We start from the raw sequence: 26339 nt of genomic DNA, 5'->3' as shown, positions 1-26339 counted from the left end.
TTCCTTCCCAACATTGCCTGACTACAGATGAGCACTCATAAATGTCTGTTAGGATTTAAATTATCAAACTGCATAGAAAAGAGGTTTCAGGGGACAGTTGTTAAGGCCAATGTGTTAAATTTACGATTGGGAGCTGCAAATCTGTAATACTAAGTACAGGGAATTAGCGTTCAGAGAGGACATTAAACTTTCCCGACATGTTCTAAGACATCTTGAAATAATACTATATGCCAGTTTAGAGACAGATGTCGAGCTGTCACTTCTTCACTGGTTTTAATGACAGCAGAGCTGCAACAACCATCCCCCAGAATGAAAATCCTTAAGAGGAATTTCAGTTGATCATGAAAAAACATGTTACATGTCTCAGAGCAAACTGCAGAATATTGTTCTTTGGATAACAATCCACATATCTAAAAGATACCATATGCCAGAAATGTATGACATGAAACCAGCTTCCATGCAGTTTAAAAGATGTTGCCAGTAATGATAAAGCCACACAGAATTATCACCTGACATGCCCCTCAGCTCTACAGAGTCCTTTAGCATCTTACAGCTCACTGTTTTGGTTTTTGGGCCCCCAACTTCCTGTTCTGGTTCACTCTCACAGCTCTTATAATGTTGTTTTCAGCGGCAGCAGGCAGCTGTTTCCTGCTAAAAATATCTACAAACCCACTGTACACTACCTACTCAGCAATCAGCACCAACAGCAGAAAAACATGTTAGCAACTGATCGATAAACACAGTGGCTGAGCTAAAGGACCAAATGCTTCCCTCCGGAGTTGGTGGACACCAGAAAAGAGCTAGAAGTAGGTTGAATATAGGAATTGCATTCAACAGATTACCACAAACATGACTCCTAATCAAGGCTAATGTTGCTCTGTGTCTCTTGGATGTTTAAAGGGGTATTTTTGTTAAGAAGTTCACTAACTTAAAAGCTGAAAATAATGTGAATGTCGTATTCACAGCTTGTTTCCACAGCTTGTTCTTATATTTTTTAATATTTTCATGTGCTATATAAATAAATTGACTCAACATAACTTGATTACAGGAACTGTCAGGCTGTTTATTCACACTTATCATGTTCTATGGACTGATTCATAATTTATCAACCACCATTTCACCTTTTGAAAGCAGCAGCATACAAGAAAAATCTACTTTTTTATTTGAGTCTTTCAAACTTTTATGTATGATGTTTTCAGCTTGGACTCACTATAAACTCAGCAGGTGCTTGTAGCTCTTTGAAGTCTGTAATCCCCACACACAACAGGAACCATCCAGACTTCAGGTTGTAAATATCAAGACAAGATAAGTCAGGGTCATTTCAGATCAGTCTGTGAGTCAATCACTATGGTTAAGACTGAAGTTGTAAACCCATCAAACTAACAGACCATCTGCTCAGGCCATCAGTTCATTTCCTCTTTGTCAGATGCTTTATATGAAAATGCTATATGTTGGACTTTGATGCACTTGATTAGGATAGGATGCACTGTTGTAGTGGACTTGATGGCACAGATAGAGAAGGTGTTCACATCAAACTTTGGGCAGCCTTTACTGTATTCTTTGGCTGCGCTTTTTTCTGTCCTCCATCTGACTGGTTCTGCGCTAACACATCTCAGGCCTCTCCAAGTATGGCTGCACCTGTCTGCTTCTGTTTCTATCATGACTCAGCCAAGCCTGCCTGCTTCCCGCCAGAAGATATTAAAACAGTGGATACACTCTGCAGACATATACTGCGTGCATGCCGCTCTAGAGATACAGAAATGGAAATAAACATCATTTCCGTTTGCAAAGATCAAATGCATTGTTGTTTCTAACCGACGGGAGACAGCAATGTGCTTCCCGTGACTAGTCCACTGGAAAGTGAAAGACGAAGGTGAAGAAACCAAAACAACACAGACTGGGTTTACTCCTTGACGTGTTCCAGGCAAACAAAATCGCCCAGGGAGTTTGATGCACATAAATCACTATGGGTTTTTCAGACTTCATGACAAAGGCAGTTTGCACAACTTACATCTTGCATACATCTTTGTTTACGAATGAGTATGTACATTTGCTTATCCAGAGGACATCTGTGGAGTAGGCCATCATTCAGTGTGGCCCAGGACACATTTGCATTCACACTCCAAAAGAATGTGGCCATATGCATCCTCAGTCAGTCTTGGGAGTTAATACCAGTTCTGAACAGGACCATACATTCTTATATGACTCTTGCATTGCCCATATAAGAATAAGGGAAAGGCTTAGACATCAATGGAAGAAAGGAAATGCAGCACAAACTACAGTAAAAATCACAAAGTAGAAAAAAATCTGGATGCTTGAATTCAAAGTAAGCACAAGGTCTACAGAAGAATATATGTTTGTGTTACACAATATTTATTGTCAAGTAAACAAAGATTTTTAAAAAAAATATTTATCAAGAAAATGTCAGAGTTGTGAATAGACAGCCATCGCTTCCTACCTTTAATGTTAGCAACGATACCAGTGCACAGGAACAATATGTTTGAAGGAAGAATGACACTATTCTTCTTTATGATACATAAACTGTAATGAGTTGGTAATTTCAAAGTTAATGTTACGTAACAACATGCATCAAACAGCCTCTCATATAACACAGTCTGTGGAGCAGTGATTCACCGTCACTGACAAATTAATCACCTCAAAAATTCTTCAACACATTAAAATTTCAACAGAGCACAGAAACCCTGTGATAAAAAATGGAGCCGTGGCCAATTTGAAAGGGGACTGTACCTCCTCGTGCTGAGCTTCAGCCAAGCATAGACCATTAACAGCAATACAATTGACTAACTTTAAAGGACGTTGCTCTAAGTGCTGGGTAAGGGTAGGCTTTTAGTTTGTAAGACCCAATTACCGCCATGCTGTTAGCACTTCTCCACTAATTGCATTCATCAGCTGCAATCGTTATCACCAGGCCCTCTTTCGATTTCTATCAAAATCCAAAAATCCTCATTTCTTTGAGTTTCAGAATAGCTAGAGGTAACTCATAATGTGGTGGGGGATAATGGGTTAACATCTGAGCTGTAATTAGAGAGGGAATGGAGATAGAAGACTGCTGGCGTATCTGACTCTGAAACAGTGTGGGTCCAATCTGCTGCAATGAAGCACAGAGGCAAATTTTACTCTAAGCTATTTTCCCGGTCAGTGTTTGCTTGAAAACACTGATCACGTGCAAACTGACCATTATGTATGCAGAGTAGAGAGACTGAGACTCCGTAAAATTCTGGTTTATTACCAGTTTCGCCCAGGCCATCATTTCTATAATAACAGCAATCACAAAGGTAATTGCTAGGATGTCGGAACACAGCAACATTGTGGTCATGTGCTTTGATGAATGGTGATTTCATAAAATGTATACACTGTATAGAGGCCCATTTCTCTTGAGAAAAATAATCACACAAACAGGATTACAAATTTGTATCTGTTCCCTTTTGCCTCCTATGTTTCCTTCCTTGGTGTGCATTCATAGAGAATGTGATCCGCAGTGGCTTTGTGTTGGCTTTGGTTGTTACGGATTTTGTCGTGAGCCAACTGCTGCATCTATATCGAAATGGCTGATCAGCTTACAAAAGAGCAGATTGCTGAGCTCAAGGAGGCATTTTCGCTCTTTGACAAGGATGGAGATGGCACCTTCACCACCAAAGAGCTGGGCACAGTCATGCGCTCACTGGGCCAGAATCCCACAGAGGCAGAGCTTCAGGACATGATCAATTGATCAAGTGGATGCTGATGGTAATGGAATGATAGACTTCCCAGAGTTCCTGACCATGATGGCCAGGAAGGACACAGACAGCGAAGAGGAGATCAGGGAAGCATTCCGTGTCTTTGAAAAGGACGGCAATGGATACATCAGTTCTCCTACTAAAAACGTTGACCTACAAACCCTAGTCAGACCTTTGTTAATGTCTGTGCCTTGAATACATTGTGGATTCTAACTTCTCCTGTCTTCTGTGCCTCAGGATATCCTCCTCCACCGCCTACCTTCACCCTGCTCTACAGACATTTTACTCTCCCCATGCTCCGGAAACCTCTGGACTCATAACTACCTGCACCTGTTCGAGCCCTGTCCTAAGGACCTGATAAGAATGATGGCTAAAATCTAAATAATAAGTTATATGAAAGTGAATTTTCTCTTCAAACTCTGCACTGTAGCAGATGAAAAGAGCTTTTTGTTTTTTTATGACCATGACAATACGCACAATGAAAAAAACAAACTCAGGAATGAGCTTCAATTTCCACCAAGAACGTGACTAAAACTATTGATATTCTCTGAACACATATACTATCCCCCTGCTCCCCTCTGTTGGCTACACAACCGCACACACAGAGGATACAACCAAGGCCACACACAGCCACTCATGGCTCATCTATACAGCTGCCATTCAGATCCGTATAGCAGAGGACGTTTGATGGTTTTCTAATCTCAGTAGCTGCCACTGGGAGATGGGGCGAGCTGACCCCTGTCATCCCCACAGTGCATCTCAAACAGCCCCACATCTCCATCTCAATCTCCCTTTACTCGCTATCTCCGTCCACCATTGTGTCATCCACCTGCTCTCCAAATGTCAGGACGAATGCTCCGCAGCAGCATCCCTGCGCGTCCCCAGGGTGGGGGTGACCTGCTCCGCAGCCGTTTGGTATAATGTCATGCTATCCCTGGGCAAGGGTTCCACGCTGACCTGCTGTGTGGAGTGTGCAGCCTGATGTATGCTATCACACAACAACAGCCACCCAGATACAGTATGTACTGCATTACAAGGCTCCTTATGGGCCAGTAAACTAGAAGAACGCATGTACTGAAGCTTCTGATGAGAAATAGTGAGGTAGAAAATGCACAGAGTGTGCGTCCAGTTGGTTCGGATAAAAATCTTCCTCCAAAATGTTTCTTCATTTGAATTCATGCCTTAATTTATGTGGGTAACTTCACAAACGTGGCACTAACTGACCTGTGAAACAGAGCCAGTAAAACCAAAGGCTTGTTTTGCAGTCAGGGACAATTTATCTGACAGTTCTCTTTGCCCTTCTGTTGCTTACTTTTAGTCTCTTTCTTTCTTTCTTTCTTTCTCTGGCAGTGACTATGTTTCCTGATTGGTAATAAAGTTCAAAAAGATTATTTTACATATTAGTAAAATATGGAGCCCCAACACTGACAAAATATATTAAAAAGATATCAGACATAGAACTAATAACTGAATATATCAATAAATGATATTGTTAGCTATATCATTAATATTATGTATTAAAGGAAATATAAGGCATTATACTTGTATACAATACTTTTCCTTTTCCCACCAAAAGGTTGATTTAAAAAATGAAAAATTAATTATCTATTTATCTGTCACTAACACTAATTACTCTTTTACTTTTTTTTGGTCTTCATACACATAGTTATTTACCTAACATATAGCAATATTTCCCATTTTTGTCACTACATTCACAGGTTTTCTCATGTTGATATGATAATGACATGGCTGTGTCCACACATGTCCAGTGTATAGACCACTATAAAAGAGACTTTTGTAAAACTCCAAATATTACAAAAGAAATATTACACCTGTAATTTATTGTACCAGAGTTAGCTTGAGACTAATTCTCATCTGCAAAAACTAGATGCAATGCAAAGTTACACACAACATCACACACACTGACTTGGCAGTAAGCATATGTTTGACAAATTAAAGGCAAGGATATTTGTGAACAACCTTCACAACATTATGTTCATCCTCAAGTGCATGTCTCTTTTTGTCTTCATGAAATACCACAATAGAAGAGAGTTTGTTTCTATGTTTGTTTTTGCTCTCCATTTCAATTATTTATTTAACAACATTATTTATTGATGTCTTCAGTATATTTTTGACTTGTCCGGGATTCCTTCACTACATTTTGTCAGTTTTGGGACTCCATAAAGAAGGTGAATCTAGAGAAAAGAAGCAGAAACTGGTATTAAGTAAATATTTCTTCTTTTGACTTTTAATAATCTAGCAGTTTCTTTTTAATATTTCTTTGCTGATTCACTGTGAAAAAATAATATGAATGATAATTTTCATTGTTCAGAACACAATGACTACATCTACTACAGATCTATTTGAAGTTGGACTGTAACAAATTATATAATTACGATTTTCAAAAATACTTTTTTTTTAACACACAAAAAAAGGGGGGAGGGGGGCTCTGCTGCTGCCTGGTTCTCATCAAGACCCATCAACCATGAAAAGCTCTCCTCACATCCTCACAGCCTTTTTTCCCTCCAGGCTGGCACAGGGAAACAATTCTAATTTATCTAGTAAGCATATTTTACTTTACAATTCTTATTAATGTGACACATCTTAATATATCTTTTCTAAACATTAATCTGACTGAGACAGTCGGGGAAAAAAGTTTCTTTTGGATTCTGCCATTAATTTGGGCTCCGGAGAACCAGTTTGTTCCTAATATGAAACACTGAAAATGAAGAGGGAAAAAAAGTTAAAGCCAATTTCCATAGAATACAAAAAAAAAAAATCCCCCGAAGCATGAAAATCAGCTTGAGAATGAGCCATTAGAGTGCATCACACAGTTTTTAGAAAGTCTCTACCATAAGCAAATATGGAAATATTCCACTGAATTCAAATGAGAGCCAGTGCACAGTTTCATCTTATTAATAAGGCAGCACGGCCCCTTGTGTGCGTGTGAATATAGAACAGGACCTTAATTTAAACCCAACGTAAACCTGAGCTCCAAAGTAATTCTGATTCCAATTTGTGGAGCCATCCATGAGCCATGTGGCTTAATACCTTATATTTAAAAATGTAACAGAGTTTACGACCTGTAAACGGCACTGCTTAGAGTGTTTTTATCTCAAGAACAGGGAGCTGCTGCCATGTTGCATCACACAGCCTCAGTGGGAAATGTGTTTTTCACGCCTGTTTTCCTCTCTACCACATTTCAGCGTTGGCTCTCGCAGACACTGACCAACAAACCACATAGAGCTTGATTACTGTTTTTTTTTTAAATGAGACAGAGTGAGTTACTGTGAAGAGAAAAACAGTATCCAAGTATCTAAATGGCTGAGCAGTGAGGCTCCTATTTGACCTGGTCGCATCATCAGTCTAAATCCTTTGGACGGGGCCAAAACACATTGTACAGCCGAAAGGTACTTTGTAATCATGCTCACTCTCTTTCCAGACCCCTCTGCTCTCGCACCCTCTCTCGCTCCTCCTCTCCCTCTCCACTCTTTCATGACTAGCTAATGAATGTAGATGGTGCTCTGGGGGATGCAGTGGTCTTATTACAGGGGTTATGTGTGCACGCTGTAAGCTCAGCGTGCTCCAGTCAGGCTATGGCGAAAGGTTCAATTGCTTTGGCGAAGCCCCCACCTCAATAAACAGAAGGGCTAAAGAGGTTTGTTTATTGGGCCCCACCTTGACTTGACCTCCGTAGCTCAGGGACAGGCTGCGTGATTACCCAAGTGTCAGTGCAGCCTGGGGAGAATGGGGCCAGGCTACTTGTGTTGGCCCTCTCTCAATCTCTCTCTCTCTCTCTCTCTCTCTCTCTCTCTCTCTCTCTCTCTCTCTCTCCCTCCCCTCATAAATCACAGGAATAAGCGCACAAACCACAAGAGTGGGACAAATGCAAAACCACAGAGACAGTGATGTAAGCCTGAAGATTAAACGGTTTATCCAAGATGTTTGCAGTCAAACAAGTGGGACTTAAGACTCTACTGTCAGTCTACAGAACAATCTTCAAATATATTCAGTAAATATCAGATGTATTGATTAGATTATCACATGAGAAGGTGAAAAGTAAACATGACTGATGTAGAGTTGCAGTGAACAAAAAAAGCTAATACCATACATTGCCAAAGGTATGTGGATGTCTGAACATTATACTCATGTGATTGCTGGACACTTCATTCCAAAAATCAATTCACATGCTGCTGGAACAGGTTCCATTCCTCTGGGAAGGTTTTCCACAAGATTTTGGAACCTGACTGGAGTAATCTGCTGCCATTCAGCCAGAAGAGCATTAGTGAGGTCGCACACTGATGTTAGGCAAAAAGGCCTGTCTTTCAGTCGCCTTTGCAGTTCATCTCAAAGGTGTTGGATGAGGTTGAGGGCAGAGCTCTGTGCAGGCATGTGAAGTCCTTCTAAACTAAAATGGAAAACAAATGTATTTATGGACTTCACACAGACATGTTGAAACAGGAAAGGACCTTTCATAAACTTTTCCCACAAAGATAGAAGTACGCTATTGTTCAAAAGATCACTACATGATGAAGCATTAAGATTTTGATTAATGGGAACGAAGTGGATCTGGTTCAAACCATGAAAAACAGCCACAGATCAAAAGCACACAAAGGGATGTGGGCAGGTAAGACCATATAGTGTTTTTCATCATTTTACTTGAATGTAAGGATGGAGGAAAATGAGTAATTGGACTGCATTTTCTGTAGCGCTTTCATCCAGGGCGTTTTGAAATTTGCCTCTCATTCACATCCACTCACACAAGACACTGGCCTACCCGTTTGGAGCGACTGGAGATCAGTGCTTTGCTAAAAGAACACCTCAACATGTGGACAGGAGTGGGTAATCGGACCACCAACACCTACAGTCAATGGATGACCTGCTCTTTAATATATCCATCACATCACAAATCTATCCTGCTCGATAATTCTAACAGGATTCACTTGATTTTGAGTGTGATGTTGTTGAACACAAACCATTTTTAGAGCAGATATTTTTGCTGTGTCCCAACTTCATAGTATAAACTAACTGTACACAGTGTATAATGTATGCAAATATATAAAATATGCTGTGAGCAGTTTCTCCAGTTCTTTGTACATTCTGTTGCGGGACAACACTGTTCAACAACAGCAAAAAAAAAAAAAATCACGCTTTGTAATCTGTATACTGACTGTTATGGCTATAATTTATTTGGATCTGGGACACAGCAAGGAAAATTAAATGGAGTGGTGTCCCCCCAGGCTAATTAATTACTAGAAATGTAACAAGAATGCATACCTAACCATTCAACATAATTCACTGCTGCTGAAGTTTTCACTCAGCTGACAGAGAGTTAACTGCTGTCACAGCTTTGTCTTCTTCTGTCTTTGGCTTAAACTGAAACACACCTCGACAAGGCACGTGCAATATTCCATTAGGTTTCATACAATGTGTATCCTCTCCCCGTGTAGTCTATCCTGTCATGACCCTAGATTTTGACACCCGATCAAAGTCTTTTGCTGGTCATGTTTTTATTTTTTGTTTTAAACTAACATGGAGATGTTTCCCTCCAGCCATTTTGTGCTGTTTGTCCTCCAGTAAGGCTCATTATTTCAATGTGTAGTCACAGTTTCTACCGTTATACCCAGGGATCAGGCCATCTCTCCATTAAGGGAAATCACTTTGAAAGGTCTTGTCCCCGGCCACAAACTCACACACAGATGCATGCACACCCTTACTGTACTGGTATTACTTTGTGCCATGTTTTCTCATGTGTTTGACTTGCATGACTTTGCTATACATATTTACCTTGCTGGTGAGAAGAGAAAACAAGAAAGCTGAGCTAATTATATCACTTTCTTTTAAAAATGTCAGTGAAGTGAACTGTGGCCAGCACATGTGACTGACCAGCAACCTGTTGTGGTTGTAGGTTGTCTGTATGCTGTACCATTTTATTCAGTATGCACTCAGTGAAGTAACTCCACTGTAATCCATCCAAACAACCTATGTGATGTTATAATTTACTGATGCAATATAAGCTGTCATATGTGTTATGATGCGTCTTTGTTTTATTGTGCTTCCTTATTGTTCAATGTAAAAAAAAATGGCTGTATGTAAAAATGTATGATACTGTTTTCAGGAGCATTAAGTGCTGTATCTGTCCTTTTCTAAAAACAGTTAACAGGAGCTAGTGTGTTTGACTCCGCATACATTTATGACTGAGAGGTTGTCGGTTTAAATCCCTGGGAAATCAACAAAATAGAAACAGTATACAGGGACAATCAAAGAGTTGTTCACTGTTTTCCTCAACGACATCCATTACAGTCTAGTCAGCAGGACACACAGTAAAGAATAATGCCAGAAAAGTGTGTTTGTTTGCTCTTCTTCAAAATACCATTAATGTCCATGAAATTTCTATCCTGCTGGTGTATTTGCCACAGTCTGATGCTGCTGCTGTTTGTTGTCCTGTCCTCCCAAACAAAGGCTCCCATTATTTTTTTTTAAAAAAAAGAAGCCTTGTTTGACATTTTGTGGGCAATGACTGTAATGGAGAAAACACGAATAAATAAAATTGTATCAGTACTTTTCTCTGTTCCTCAGTTTCAACAGGAGAGCTGCTGAGCAGCCAATAGTAGCTGACTTGGGTATATATGTGAGCTTCTGTACATTATGAGTGAAAAAATCCTTTATGAATGAAAGCACCATGCTCAACCAATTGATCCCTGAAAAAAAACAAAAACATTCAGTGTTGTACCTATGTGGCTTCTGTGTGACGATGCACTGGTCAGTTGTCCCCAGAGAGACACCATACAGACGGTCAGCAGCAGCGCCCTTCTGCACATGCTCTGTAGGTCCCTCTTCCGCATTCTGAAAAAAAAGGCAAAGACAAAACTCTTCAGCCATTTTTGCATCACACGAACACTGCGGCGTGCAGGCTAGCTCACTTGGGCTCGTGCCAACAAGCTCCCAAAGCCTTGACTTGGCAGTCAGAGATGGTCAATTAAAGTAACTCCTGGAATCACAAAGCTTGGATCTAAAGAGCTTTACCTGGGCGCCTTGGATGTGTTAAGGATTAGCCTGCTGAGGGCCACACACAGCAGGGTTCCCCATGGAATGCAAAATGCAACTATACTGCCAAGAAATTTCTAACAAGAACCATAACAGAACGTACCAACCAACGCCTTCTCTCAAGGCCTGCGCAGGTCAGCGTTTAAAGCAGAAAAATCAGCTCAGTGGAAATGCAGCAATCAGTGGGTTTGCTCATGGAGGCAATGCAAATCTGGGCTTCTTTTTTTTTTTTTTTTGCACCAAGTTAAACTTTACTGAACTCTTGACATGCAAATTTGTGCTGCTGACCAATAGCCATCTTGACAGTGGTGACATTTGAAGACACAGAGATCCATAAGTGTGTGAGGTAGAGGAAGCTATTGTAGCTTATTAGCTTTGCTACACAATTCAGCTTTATTTAACCTCCTGTGTAAGAGTTTAACTGCTCCACAAAAGAAGAATGGTTTACAGGCAGTAATGAGACAGGACTCAATGATGCCAGTAGGGCTGGTACTTTTGATTAAACAATGTGAACTTACTGTCCTGTTAGCAACCAAACTAACAAGCTTGCTAGCTGTCAATTTGCAAGCTCATTAGTTTGGAGAGCTCGTTTTTTTTTTTACCCTCTTCTATAGCTCCTTGTTGAATGAAATGATGTAAAATCCCGGGAACAAAATGCAAGGTTGGAACAAACAGGACAGCACAGAGGAAACAGAAAGACGTCCAGAGAGCTAATATAACTGTATAATGCTTAAATGTTCCAGACTGGCAACTGCGTTAGCCATTAGCTCGCCAGCTACAATAGTTCACCAACTAGCCCTGCAAGTAATCACTACACTATCGAGCTTCTAGTACAAAATATTTCACCAATTTCACGGTGCCACATTCTCATGTGTTTTGGCACTTTGTGCACCATACAACCCTCTTTATCCATTAAAACCACACAGGGATTCACACTGTGTACATTTTCTTAAAAATAAGAAATCAAACAAGTGATTAATTGCATGCTGATTCAACAAATTATTAGGTTGCTTTCAGTGTGTAATTATAATGGTACGTACTGGATGTGTTGAGCAGGTATCTGGCTGCATTCTTGCAGACACATTCAGAGATAATTTTAGAAACTATAAACACACTGCAATTTATAATACCAATTTAGATCTGGAGACAGAGAACAAATGAAGTCTGTTTAAGCTCTCTGTCTCTTCTCGCCCACTTGCTGTCATCCTGCTACCTGGGAGGTGAGTAATGCTGTTTGTGTGGCCTGTCTTAATGTGCTCTGCTCAGTAATCTTCTTGTACTTTCAGAGGGCTGTTGTTCAGTAATTCTCTCCATCTCCATCTGAGAGGCCCGTGGAGAGCGGTACAAGCAATGCAATCAGTGGCTCATCTTACTGCCAACAGAACTGGCCTCCTCTCTCGTGAGAAAGCAGTCACAAATCACAGCTCTGCTTTGAACCCTAGTCCAGTTCAGCCAGTCAAATTGGTAAAATGCTTGGTTTCATGCATAGAGATCAACTCTTGCTTATCTGGCAGAGGCTTGCATGTGAGGGAAATGTTTCGCTGTGACTGCCTTTGTACTGACAGCCAGAGCTGGGAGAAATCTTAACGGGAGGCTCTAATTCTGTACAGTCTCAGACAGCTGACGCAGTCAGGATGTTATGAGTGCACAGACTGAAGACAAACATAGACAGTGTCTGTAACATCACCCTCAGATTTATGAAGGGACTATTTGAAGCCTGGGGTTTATATTTACGCTCACTGCCATCTGGTCAGGTGTCAAAGCCAGAGCTTTTGGGCAAAAGGGTTAGAGCCTGGATGGACCTGAGGTGAGGCAAAAAAGCGGCAACCCTGACAGCTGACTGTAATAGGCTAAGACACCTGTCAGTCAAGACAAACTTTGCCTACAAGTTTAAGTTTAATCCTTTATTGGTCCCTCAAGCTGGGGAAATTTATTCTCTGCATATACACATCTATCTAAGCCTCAATATCCTCTGAAAAGTAAGTTTCAAGACAACTGCATGCAACATTATCAGACAGAGGCCCTTGATGGACTCTATCTTCACCACCTTCAAACTGGCTTCAACACTTGGCCACTGTGGTTACCCACAAGTATTTGTCTGGCTTCGGCAGACTATTACGTTACAAAGGAGATACACACTTCAGCATCCAGTGTAACTACAGTGGTTGATTTGATCTTTTAGTTTGTTCATCGGGGACTGACCAGTTAAATTAACTCCCACAGAGCTAGAAAACTAATTTTCACCTGCAGTCGCTGTAGTTTGGTTCAATATCAACACACACTGCCTCCAACACCAAACCAGATAAACTGGTAACATGATTAGAAAAATATTTTTTCACTTTGGCAGGGCAAATTTGGAGCACTGTTGCAAATATAGTACTTCTAATGTGAGTCTTGCTCTAGAGACCAGCTCAACAGTTCTACCTCACTTTCAGTTTAATACCTTTAAATTCTTCCACCTCTGTTTATCTTAAAAAAGAAATACTGCACAAATATTCCACATTAAACATTTCAGCTCTGTTTCACAATCTTATTTTTACATATTTGCAGTTACAGATAATAAGACAAGAGAAAACTAATAAATCTTTGTGACGGCTGAACTCCAGAAATAATTGGAGTTTGAGAGTGTCCTGCCCTGCTTGTTGAAAATGAAATGTCAAGCAGTTAGTCTGTGAGTGTTTATAGATTTTTGGTTTGGACAGTTGGATGCCTGGGTTTTATTCCAAACTAGATTTAAATGTACTCTAGCATCTAATACTACAATTTCCATCTCATGTCTGGTGGTGTTCAGGTGGCTTGTTGGAGCTAGTTAACAGGAAAATTATTCCAACTGATGGATGTGACACTGAGACCAGGTGGCTCATCACAAAATGGTCTGATCAGGGTAAACCTATTTAGGCATTGGTTCAGTCTGATTTTTACATGCAGGAGGCACACATACGCATTTAGTGTGGCGATCAGTTTGGATACAGTTTGGGCCATCGTTTTGGATATCATGCTATTTACAGGCCCTCTCGTAAATTAACGATAAGTTCATTTATTAGACAGTTACAAGCTATTCAACTGTGCATGTAAAGTCAGTGTGTAGGTTAGAACTATAGTATATAAAAAAGTGAATACACTGTAGTGCTGCACGATTAATCTAATCGCAATCGCGATGTCACGCTGTGCGATTACGTAACTGCATAGGTTAGGTAATCGTGCAGCACTACTCCACATTGGTTTACATTTAATCGCAAATCGCATTCTTTTATGCGGTTACGTAATCGCACAGCGTGACATCGCGACTGCGATTAGATTAATCGTGCAGCACTAATACACTGTAGTTCTTACTCTAGTTCTTCATTTCTTCTTGAAAAACATACTTTAATTTGTTTTTTGAAAAATATGTTCATATGTTCATATGGCAATTTAGGTATGACTAAGGTTTTTGTTTAAGCAACTCAAAGCACTGGGTTAAGATATGGGTTAGATCATGACTTTGGTTAAACATTTTAATGGTCAAGAATGGTACAAAGCAAAACTTTATATATATGTATGTAACCTAATCTTTCCCAGACCCAGTGTTTTTGGTAACACAAACCTAACCACAAGCAGGACACATAATGCTAACCCTGGTCTACAGTGAAAGCCCTGAGCATTATACGGCCCCTGACTCACCCCAACTGCCTCCCTCTGACTTCTGTATCTAAGGACTGGCACACAAAACTTTGCCTGTAAACATTATCCCCACATCAGTTATATTTCCTCCAAAATGTAACGGTCAAAACCATTTAGTAGTATAGAAAAATAATTTCTATGAGGCTAGTTTGTCTGATTTCACCATAAACACCAGAAGAGCTAAATGAACCATGAACACCACAAATTACTTCAATGAGCAGTTTCTAAAGAAACAGGTGCTAGTTAGATGTGGCTTTTCCACAAGACAGAGTCATCTAACAACACAGAATTAGCGACTCAACTTGCAACTTAATCACTAACTTTTTCTTGTCCATTTTTTAACGCCATCCACTTTGTAATTTCAGGATAACCAGCTGATACAGAATAGATGTTGTGCATGCTGCAGGCAACTTTTGGGTTTCATAGCAACCACAGTAAAATAATACTCCTTGGACCCTTTGATCCCCAACTCCTTCTGCTATTAGTGATTCTCACAGCTGCTAATTGAGAAAAAAAAACCCTCTCTGATTATGGCCTAATGGACAGAGATAATTGACACACAAATGTGCCCACACAGATCCACACAAGCTTTCACACAACAAACTTTCCCCACAGCACCTATTGCCTTGTGGCAGCAGTGAGTCAATGGGACCAATAAAGACAGAGGAGTGTGTTTGCAGCTGATACATGACACAGGGTGGACGAGCTTGAGGTGGCTGCTGTGGTTGGAGGGCAAAACAAAACCAGTGTTGTTGTTTTCTGTTAGGCATTTTTGTTTACCTCTTATCTAAATATGACACACTGCTGGTTGTGTACCAGCAGTCATGCCTCAGGCCAAGCCTTCTCTCAGTTACATAAACAGCTATTATACTGACATCTGAAACATGCAGTGTGCTGAAACTCAGTCAAGCTGAATAAAACCTTCAGTTCAGTTGCTGCTGTAAAACTCAGTATTTTGTTTTTTATTTTTTAAGTTGTCTTTTTTTGGCATTTTTGTCTTTATTTAATAGTTGACAGTCTAGAGAGAGAAATAGGGACAGAGGAAGCAAGTGTAGAGAGAGGGGAGGACCTGGCATGTAACAAAGGTCCCCCAGCTGGCAATCCAGTCCTGGATGCTGCAGTTATGTGGTAGGTACAGTAATCATTAGGCCACCTGACGCCTGGTAACACTGAAACATTAAATATTTTCCTTATATGACACTCTATGTGCTTGCTGAAATTAATATTAACTCCTTAGCATTCAGTTTTCCCCATTTGCTTACCCATAACTTGCTTTACATTTGTTAAAATCATCTAATTTCACTTTGTCCAACAGTATCATATACTGTATATTCAGTATCAGCTTGTTCGCGCTCTGCTGATGTTGCACTGAGTTAAATATTTAACACACCTTGTTTTTTTATGGCTGCATCATTCCATCAATTGGAAATGGTTTGCATCATTTTATGCATATTTCTTCAAAAGTCAGCCTGACATATTATACTATCATCAAAAAGCTTAGAGTGACAGTATGAGTTTATAAGGACTGACACACAGGCGTTGTCACTCCTTGTAAAGGGTTTAGAGGTTCGGGATCTAAACTCATATTATTTCTCTGATGATTTACAACAAAGCTCTTTAACTGATTATAGAATATATGAGGTTATAGGTAGCGCTGCAACTAATTATTGTCATTATCAATGAATCTGCTCATTACTGTATCAATATCACAACAAACCAAATACTGGAGCAAAATAACTATACTATTTAGAAAGACGTCTATAAATTACTTCCTTGCAGGCACTTCTGTTTCTTTGCACCTACTCCCAATGCAGACATGTAAGCCATATTCAAAAGGTTAAGTATTCAACTGGTTCATTGACCTTGTGGTTTACTCATGATGGTTTGCCAAATTAATTCCCTGTCTGAGTCAAATGAATACACTTAACATCAGGAAATGTGTTAACAATAAGACCAGCTAGGTTAGAGGGCTGTATTACAGTATATAGACTGTATGTACTGTATTTACAGTTCATGTTTCATTTTATATTGAGTGGTTCAGTGAACTGATGTGTAAAAACACACTATGGACGCTTTCATTTCAGTGTATGACAGCTAACTTAAATCGAACACTTGGGTCTCAGGACTGTATTTTATACATTTTATAGATCTCCAGTTATTTCATCTGCATAAAAACCAGAAGTAAGCACACATAAAGGACACACTGACATCATTTTGGAGCGTTGGAACAATTAAGGGAAACTACAGTCCTTTCATTGACTGAATTACAGGAGAAGTCATGGGTATTAAGGACTAAATGACAACGTCAACCTAATATTACGAAAATTAGAGAGAGTCTGTGATGACCTGCTGTTCTCTGGCTACCGGTTCTGAGATATCTCATTTAATGGAGGGGTGAAATGAATGCTTACAGCAGTCTTTGTGGTGATAATAATTAGCTCTTCTGCAATCCTCTCCCGCACATGGGAAGATGTCTGACATGTATTTCTGTTCCTTGTTTTAAAACATCTCCCGATAATAATGTTGAGGTGAAATACAATAGTGTCTTGGAAGCTGAGGCACTCCAAAATGCTGCTGGAACGACCGTTTCGCAAAAGGATTGTAATGACAGGATGAGCGGTAATGCATGCTACTTAAATCCCTAGATGAATGGATTGAGGGAATGGCCATTACCATAAAGTGATGGAATTTGCCCGGAGCGTGTGTTTTTCTACCCACAAATCCTGAGCAATCCTACAGATAACTGGAAACAAGAAAAAGATTTTCACATTACACAACTCACTGCCATGGGAAAATTGCACAACAAGTGACAGATGAGCATCAGACAGCTTGTCAGTGACAGCTTTAACTCAGCAGGACTGATTACCTGACAAAATTAAAACTTCTGAGGGAATAGTGCATGGCATGTAATCAAATGCACAATTAACACTGCAGCATATGGCTCAGTTGGCAGTCAAGTGCATGAAGTTGTGAATATGTAAATATGACAGCATCATATGAGAGCGGCAAAAAATCCTAGTAAACTGAAAACTAAGGCATAATCAGGCTCATTTATGTTTTTCTTTGTTCCAAACCCTAAAATAAATTTTATTAAATGTACTGAGGCAGGTTCAGGCTTGTTACACACAGAGAGGTGAGAGTGTAATATCATAAGTTAATTCTTTCCTGCTAATCTGTTTATTTACTGAACCTCTCCAGTATCGAAGGACCACACAGACAGTTTTTCATGCTTTAGTCCATAAAGCAAAAGTGGAATGGAACTGACATTACTGCAAACTGCATTTTTACAAATCGCATCACACGTTTTTAGACCACTGGTTTCCTCACATTTCTTTACAGTTCACAAGGGCATCATTTCCACTGGAATGTTACAATGGTCCAGGGAGAAGAACTGAGTCGATTCAAGACTTGATATATGCTCATCTCAGTTACCTTAAATCAGTGATCAATAAAACAACTTACACTGATTTGAGATGATAAATCTCTGTGTAATTTGCTTGTTTACTTGCTACTGCAACATCTTAATGCTTAGGAAGAAAAGCCTGTCAAAGTGACTTTCTAATACCCAAGCACACATTTTCACATGCATCTGCACGTGTATAATAATGCAAAACTAAATGGTGGAGACCGAGCCAAGGACAGCTTGACGAGCACAGTCGTCTGTAGCTAGATACAGCTAGCTAGTCACGAGTCAAAGATCCCAGGATTTTCCACAAAGTGGATTATCTGCATGTGCAAATGTCCAAAAGATGCTGCTCCAACCCCAGCCTTTGTAAACAGAATACGACCATGCCCACAAAATTGACAGAGACGATAGATACGACGATGATAGATGCTGGTAGTCAACCTAGCTTCCAGAGATAATAGCCTACTGCAGCCACAAGAGGGCAGTAAACCACAACATGAATGCAAACAGGCAATATCCAGTCCTTTACGAGGAAAGACGGAGAGGCAAGGAGAGATATCACTTTCACTTCAGTGTCATTCTAATTGATGTCTAATTTTAGCTTTAACTGATCAAGCACTGCTTGATATAAATGTATATCAGTGGAGGAAACAGCGTTATTCTGTTTGGGTTTTAATTTAGTTGAAGAACTTCTGACTTTACTGTGTCCCCCTGTCCACTTCTGAAACCACACCAACACCCCTGACAGAATGTACAGTATGTAAAAAGGACAGGGAGGTGTAGCATTTTGAAAGGACGTGAGACCCAAATGGATCAGTTCAGTCAATATTATGTGGCAAAAAGAGAGTGTGGCATACTCCCTCACTTGTGTTTTTCAACCAATCAATTATGGCTCACCCCACTGTGGACCCAGGGACAGCCACAACAACATTCGAAGACCTATTAGTCCGCACTATTTAGCAATGGCTCCTAGATATTTGGTGAACAAATTGCCTTCCATTCAGACTATTTTTCTGACCGTGAATGCGTGGTTATGATTGTGTGTTACAGACATAGTAAGACACGCAGACAGACCAAGAGTATAAAAACGTGATTTTCGTAGTTATTTCTGATTCTGTAACGCGCCACAAACCTCTATTTGAGTTGCAGACTCCCATCGTGTCTAGTACTGACAGAGAAAATTGGAGTTATGAAAACAGCAGTAAATGTAGTGGGTAGGGGTGGAGGACTGCAGCCACGTTCCAGCATTTACTCCCCGCCAGGCTTGGTGTGGTGTTATTTCGGAAGCGGCAAACCAGAGGAGACCGAGTACTTAGTTCCAGAAGCCAACATTAGGCTCAGACCTGTTGGAAAACATCCCCTCGGGAGCAGAGGCAGAGGTCATCTCAGTGTAGCTGAAGTCCTCTGACACACTTGGCTAGTTCCTCTATCTCATTCTGTCCTTCTCTATCTCTCTATCTTCCCCACTATTGTGGTTCAGCTAGGTCCACTTGCTTCTGACTCATCCTGTGTCCTCACAGCATGTTCCCTGCCACCGGACACACGGTATAACGCAGCAGGGATCAGATAGCTGTCCTACTGCATCATGACACTGCACAGGCATGGGGAACAGAGGAAGAGTCGGCCACTGTGGGTCTAAAAGAGCACCAATAGCATAAGAGCACGCTTTGTTTTTCCATTCAGTTACTTTTCATGCAAATAACGTGCCAAACTGCATTCACACACTGTACATCTCCATCCAAGCTTCACAATAGGGGTTGGATTAAAATTCAAAAGAGAAAAAATCATTCTTGACTTACTGTACAGTTACATTCATATTTATAAGTCACCATTCAGCACTTTTTAATATGCTACAGACGTATGAATGTGTCCTCCTCAAAGTCCTTAAAGAATAAAGATGAAAAGAGGATGGATGGTTTCCAGAATAATGTTAATGAAAATTATAAATTAGTAAAATCTTGATTTAACTTGCAATATTTGACATTAATTTGCAGTAAATAAATAAGTGAATATTTTATATCACAATATAATGTAGTTGTAAGCAGATATTTTAAAGTGTTCATTCATGTATTTCTAAATAACTAAAACTCCTCCACTGATGGATCTGTAACAGGTAATGAATGATTAACAATATAATAAAACTTCAAATATGTAATCAAATATGTATCCAGATCTTATATGAATATTTGGGCTCAGGATTTGAACCGGTTCGAATCCCAGTTCAGTCTGTGTCTTCCTCTGCACATACTGCTAATAAATGCTAAACAGGGGGACTTAAAGTACCACACATTTTTTGGTTGCAAACAATTTTTTTTTGTTAATATTAAAAAAAATAGCTAATGGCTTGTTGTACACGTTGAGATTCAGTCTGCTATCAATTGTCAGCTGAACAGCTCCAGGTTATAAAAATGGTACAATATGCAGGGTTACGGTTTGGATGTTTGAACATTTAACTCTCTAATTTGAAGCTCTGAATGAGCAAGGATCTTTTTCATAAATACTAGCAGACCTGCCAAAGAACAATAAGATGCAAAACCTAAAACCCAGTCAGAAACCAAATTATGGTGATAAGTGCTGTCTTGGTTGCATTAACATTTCACTCACACAGAATTTGTGATCTTGTGGATGCTTTTGAGTAATTTGCATTTTAAACACCAAGACAGGTTTGTTGATTTTTCAGGGTTATTCTTCTAAATTTTTTCTCTTAGTAGCACTGGTGTTACATCTGCTATTAAGTCAGTCACAAAATGCTGTTTTGGACTGTGTGTGCTGCGTGTACTACCGACTTAAATGAATATTCAAAACCGTGAAAAGTATTTTGACATAAACCGAATGCATGAGCCAGGCATATGCTGTAATAAGATCAAAGTAATGCTAAGTGGATCTTCAAGCTTTATTTCCACATTTCATCCAACAATGTGTCTGCTGAAGCAGAAAATTATACTGCTTTAAAGCAGTAGAATAAGTCACTCTAGAATAAACAGTGTTCACTCGGGTCCTTATACAATTAAGCTCCAATGACTGACTGAGCAGATAAGAACTATCAAGAAATGAAGCCCAAGTAAAATGAGTAATGGCAGCACTAAGCCAACAGACCAACAATCTCTTTTTGTGTGGAGTTTACATTACTCCTCAACGGTTTTCAGGAGAAAGTGAAGTGGGAGACATTTCTAACATTCCTTTATCATTTACTGCTTCCACATACAACTGAATTTCACCACCACAAACAGCACAATGTAGTCCTGATTGCTCCCAGTGGTCCTTTTTAACCTGTGTGTGTGTGGATATATAGATTTAGAACTACCTCCCTAAAACATCATTACACTTATTGGTGCACTGTGAATTTCCCCTGGGGTTGAATGAAGTATCTATCTATCTATCTAGATGCAGATTTAAGTATGGATTGCATGTATATGTCCATGACAGCTCTCAGCACCTCAGCAAAACTAAAGTTTGTTTCCTAACATTTTTGCTTGTACTCACAAGACTCAAACTGATACGGTTGTGTGCTGTCAAGAAGCACAAAGTCTGCACGCTCCGTGGGCAAACAGTATAGGAAATAGTTCTACACCAAATTCATACCGCATCACATCAGCCCAATAAAGGTTTACACCAAGTGACAAGTCAGTATGAAAATAAGCCTTGGATAAGACAGATGCTTAATTTATCCTTGCTAACAGAGGAAGGCAACTGAAGACCAATATGATGACAAAAATACTTTTATGTCAGATTTTAGATTTTTTTTTTTTTTTTTTTTGCCTTCTCTCACCTAGTTTGGCAGCTCCTTGGACATGTCCCTTGAAGTTGACCCATAGGTATACAGAGCACCCTTATGTGCACAACTGTAAATATGGGGAAGTTGTAACATTTGGCTATCACCCTCAGTTTAGCAATTTTTGTGCATGAACACAACCAAATTGTGGCTCCATGCGGTTCAGATCTAGTGGTACCAAACCCTTCCTGACCTATATTCTGCACCAACGTAAAAGTGGCTTGTGTGCCTCTTAGACCCTCTCAAAATGACAGTTTCATGATGTCACCCTTTTATTCACTGAGCTGCACACTGCAGTTCCTGTACTGAGTCTTAAATAGGTCAATTTCAACTCTAGAGATGAGCTGTAAAAAGAAATAAGATTCTAATAAAGTGAGATACTGGCAGAGTGAATGGGAGCGGGGCTGACCAGGGGGCTCCTGAGTCTGTTACAACTGAATCGGTTTTGGGTCACTGATAAGTGTCTTGAACATTCTTTTATGGGAGCAGAAAGTTTGTTTTGTTGTCCTCAGAGCCAAGATTCAGATGTACTGTCGTGTTCATAGACAGATTGTGGCACAGCAGAGCTTTCTAGGAAAACAAGTCACTCTTACCAGTTATAGTACCACTTAAATAATGACTCCCCTCTCTGCTGCTGTTGTTGCACTCTCTGTTCTGCATCATAATAAGTGCAGGGTCAAAAAAATAACTTGGAACTACTGTACTGCACCTCATTACCCCTGTTTAGGACAGCAGAGAAGATGCCAGAGGCTCTAAAGGGCAACACTTTGGGACATGGGCCAGTATTCACATAGCTCCAATACAACACTATGCTCCACCACCTAAAAGTCCACCAATACCTTTGAAATACTGTAAGTTCATGCCAAATTCATTATTTACACTGGAGCAAGGAAAGGTTCCCGTTCCATTTGCTTCAGCAGAAGTAGCTTTGCATGCATTCATAAATAATAAACGTGCAGAGCAACGCGGGGAAGAGCAAGCATGAAGAGGAGCCCAGTCGCACAGCATGAAAAAGAACAAGCCAGCTTAATCTGACCATGGTAAAACAATGTCCATGCAAGTGAGTCACCCATGAAGAACTAAACACCAGCTGACAAAATGCAGACAGAAACAACAAGAAGGGTGAGCAGGCCATAAAAGAAAAACAAAATTTGCATCTCTTGGGCACACCGCCACTGTGCTAAACTGATCTAATCACCGTCTGGCAGGAGGAAGACAGCAGAGTAGGGGTGGCTCCAGCTGAGATGGATATTTCAAGTACTGTAACGTACAATGAGAGGCTTTCACTGACACTTACGACAACTAAGTTGAAATACACTGAGACAAGGCCTACTGCATGTTTTCATGCAACTGCCACTTATCTAATTCTTCTTCTAAGTAGCTGGTGAGAGTACTACACAGACTGTCGTGACTGGTGTCATAAAAATGAACCTTTCGAATGGGATTAGACGTCAACCCCGACCTCTCACCAATCTAGTGAGGATTTGCAGAGCATTTGAATTCATTTTTTATAAGAGAGTAGTTAATAAAAGTAGTTACAGCCGATAGCCCTGGGAGAGCTGCAGCCGTAATTGGATGTCTAACTGAGTCCTCTGACATGTTTGGACACGCTAATTCTCAGAGCAATTTAGAACTTTAGTTTTATTCCATACAAAGCTCCAACACTGTGCTCTCCTGACACAGTCATACACAAACATTAGTTATGTGCTGCTTTGGACATTTCTGGTTTTTTTGGGCCAACGCCAGTACTGATTATTTAACAATACTGTATATAATAGGTAATCAAATAAGAGGAGAAATCCTGCAAACATACGATTCTTTTTGATATCAGATTCTCTTACGGTATATGTGAATGTTGCTGTTTATACATTCCTTATTGATTTAGGGAATAGTAAAATATGTACCCACACCTGTCTTTTTTAAAGTACAAAGAAAAAGGATTTGCTCACACTGACAAAAGTGGTGACATCTTGAAGGAGTCACTTCCGAAACGTCAAAACGCTACATTGGTGCTTCTTTTACCTCTCTATCTTTCTATCTATCTTAGGTCTGATGATACGTTTGAGCAGATTATTAAAAATATACTACATACAGACCTACTTTATTGAGGGTGGAATGAAACAGCCACTTGCAACTGGTAGATGTTACTGCACCTGTTCTACTCAAGAGCAATGAAATGTTTTTGTCTAGTCACAGCAACAGAGAGCTGGAATATAGAATATTATTTACAGAATAATTTCAGGCAGACATTCAAACATCCATCTGAAAAACAGTCGGTCCAATTGAGAATCAGAAATCGGGTAATCCTAAATCTGGCTAAACTGGTGTATCCTCAAACGACCTACTGCAGACTATCAAGCAAAAAAAGATGTACCTGAACAAGACATGAACTGGTTTACCTCAAACTCAAGTCTTCAAATTCTGGATTGTACAAAAAAAAAAAAAAAAAAAAAAACCCTCTTCAAGTGCTTTCTTTGTCAGACAATAAGCAATATTAACAGACTCTGTGTGAGGTTTTCCTCCATGGCAGAAAGATCTGCAATGTGGACTGCAGTGTCTTGGCAGGGCCCCATGTATTCTGGGAGAAGGAATGGCGAGGCAGAAGAGAGGAGCTAAAAGAATCCCTTTTCAAACCAGAGCCAGTTTAATTTTTTGACAGGCCTGCTTAATTCCCTTTTAGAGTCCCTTCAAAAGATTTTGTTCTGTGCTGCTCCTTTGTGCCTTTCCAGTGGGGAGTCTTGTGTTTATGTTTTCCGGGCACACTCCAGCCTATTTATGCAAGCTAATTTAAAGTATAAATGAGGCTGCATTTTTGGTGAGTGCACAGACAATTGCAAGTGGGAACAGAGTTTGCTGTTTATTTGTTTCACCTATAGTCAGTTGAGCGAGGATGCCACGTCTCCTGTGGCTACTTGAGAATGTGCTGCTGCATATAATTATAGAATTCAATGAAATCCATAAGTTGCACTATATGAAGTGGGATTTGCAGTAACTGTATTACAGTTAACAATCATTTACTTCTATTTTTCAGAAATAGTATTTTAGTCCCTTTCACATCACAGGAAGAAAAACAAGTTACAGCAATTAGATGCCAGAAGGACACATCATTTACCAAACCTGTGACACGTAAAGATCCACAGCACGATATGAAAACCCTGACAACAGACGCAATATACTGAATACAACACAAGTGGACAAGTCAGTCAAAAAGCTTTCAGTTTGCCATAGGGAGGAGGTCAAAGAGTTGGAGGACAGGCCTTTAACGACAGAAAGAGACTGTGCTTTGCATCCTGCTTTCCCACATCTTAATAAAGTTATCCATTCATCAAAGCCATTTCATGCTGCCTCAAATTTCAAATCTTCAGTAAAGTTTTTCATATTTAACCAAGCCACTGCCATCTTTCCCTAAGCATGACCAAGTGTTTTGAGCGTGACTGTAAACATTTTGAAGATACATTCAGTATAAACGTTCCCATGGTGCGTTAATAAAAAATGTTACATAACATTATTTAAACATGGCGCTGGGCTGAGTTTCTTCCAAGATGTATTTGGTTCTGCAAATTAATTAAATATGAACCTATTTTTCACGAAACTGGGTTGTCACAAATTAAAGCTGTAGTATGTAGCTTTTTCTGATATTTTTTAGTTGAAATGTTCTCCAAAACATACCTCGAGGTGGGTTGGTGCTGTCAAAGTCTTCTGTGACCCAGAATGATTGAAGAGTCTGGGTCAAAGACTACAAATCTGTTTTTGAACGAGCCTGGCCCTTCTAACCAATCAGAGAAGGTCAAAGTCTTGGGGTGGGAGCTAGCAGCTGTCAATCAGTACATTAACTCCTCTTTTTGCTGAGCTCTTTTTGCACCAAGGTCCAAGCAGGTATTAGCTGCTGGAAGACGTTGCTGTGGCTCACTCATGTAAGACTCCACTTGGCGGAGTCTTACATGAGTAACTTGTAAACTGTAGCTGTAAACAAAAAACAAAGCAAAACTGTCAGTAAGGTGTTTTCTATGATATATTTGTTACGTAAATGCTATACAAATTTGACAAAACTATCCATTAGTCAAAGCATCACAACAGTGGTGATTTACTACCTAAAAACAGCACATTTTAAATTGTCATCCCATTACAGAGAAACAACAGAAGCTCTACAGATGGAAGTTTGTGTCTCAGCAGACCTTCCTTGGGTAACCTGCAGCTCACATGCCACACTTCAGTGATAGTTCCTCCTTGAGCATGCCCATGTGTTATCACGCGAATGGTGCGGGCAAGCAGGAAGAGCCTAGGGGTTGTCCATATGTTGCAGGATTGGCAGTGTGAGATGTACATTTTTGTTGGAGGTAGTGGGAGATCAAGGGACACAGTACTGTCTTAAATGTCTCTATTGTTTTGTTTTCTATTCTACTGATTCTATTTTTTAATCTCCTGACATTTTTGACCCCCCCCCCCCCCCCCCCCCTTTTTAATCTCACTTTGCCTCACCCTTTTCGTTCAGATGCAGAATCACAGTCGCTGTCAATTTCCTCTCCAAAGTATCTAAATACTGCTCATACCTTCTGGTCTCCGGTGTGAGAGAAACTGCTCTCAGCTTATCTTACAAACCAACTCGGGGGAATTGATTAATTCATCACCGCGAGCTGTTTTTAATTACAGTGTCAAATGATCTGTTAATGGACAAAGTGAAATCTATTACATCATTCTATATATATAAGTGAGCTTT

The 26339-nt window shown here is 39.9% G+C and overlaps 1 protein-coding gene and 1 pseudogene across 1 annotated transcript in view; one reads left to right on the top strand and one right to left on the bottom strand.

The window, feature by feature from the left end:
• Positions 1-26339, bottom strand: part of tafa3a (TAFA chemokine like family member 3a) — a 79636-nt gene that overhangs the window by 21935 nt on the left and 31362 nt on the right. Inside the window, exon 2 of the mRNA XM_041034666.1 lies at positions 10471-10583. Coding sequence (XP_040890600.1) covers positions 10471-10582 — 112 coding nt within the window. The 5' untranslated portion in view covers position 10583. The remainder of the gene's footprint in view (positions 1-10470; positions 10584-26339) is intronic.
• LOC121179854 lies at positions 3492-4057 on the top strand (annotated as a pseudogene).

Source organism: Toxotes jaculatrix, chromosome 3 (genome assembly GCF_017976425.1).
Source record: "Toxotes jaculatrix isolate fToxJac2 chromosome 3, fToxJac2.pri, whole genome shotgun sequence".
Lineage (NCBI taxonomy): Eukaryota > Metazoa > Chordata > Actinopteri > Toxotidae > Toxotes > Toxotes jaculatrix.
Note: the sequence above shows the minus strand (reverse complement) of the source record. Positions and strands in the feature narration are given on the sequence as shown.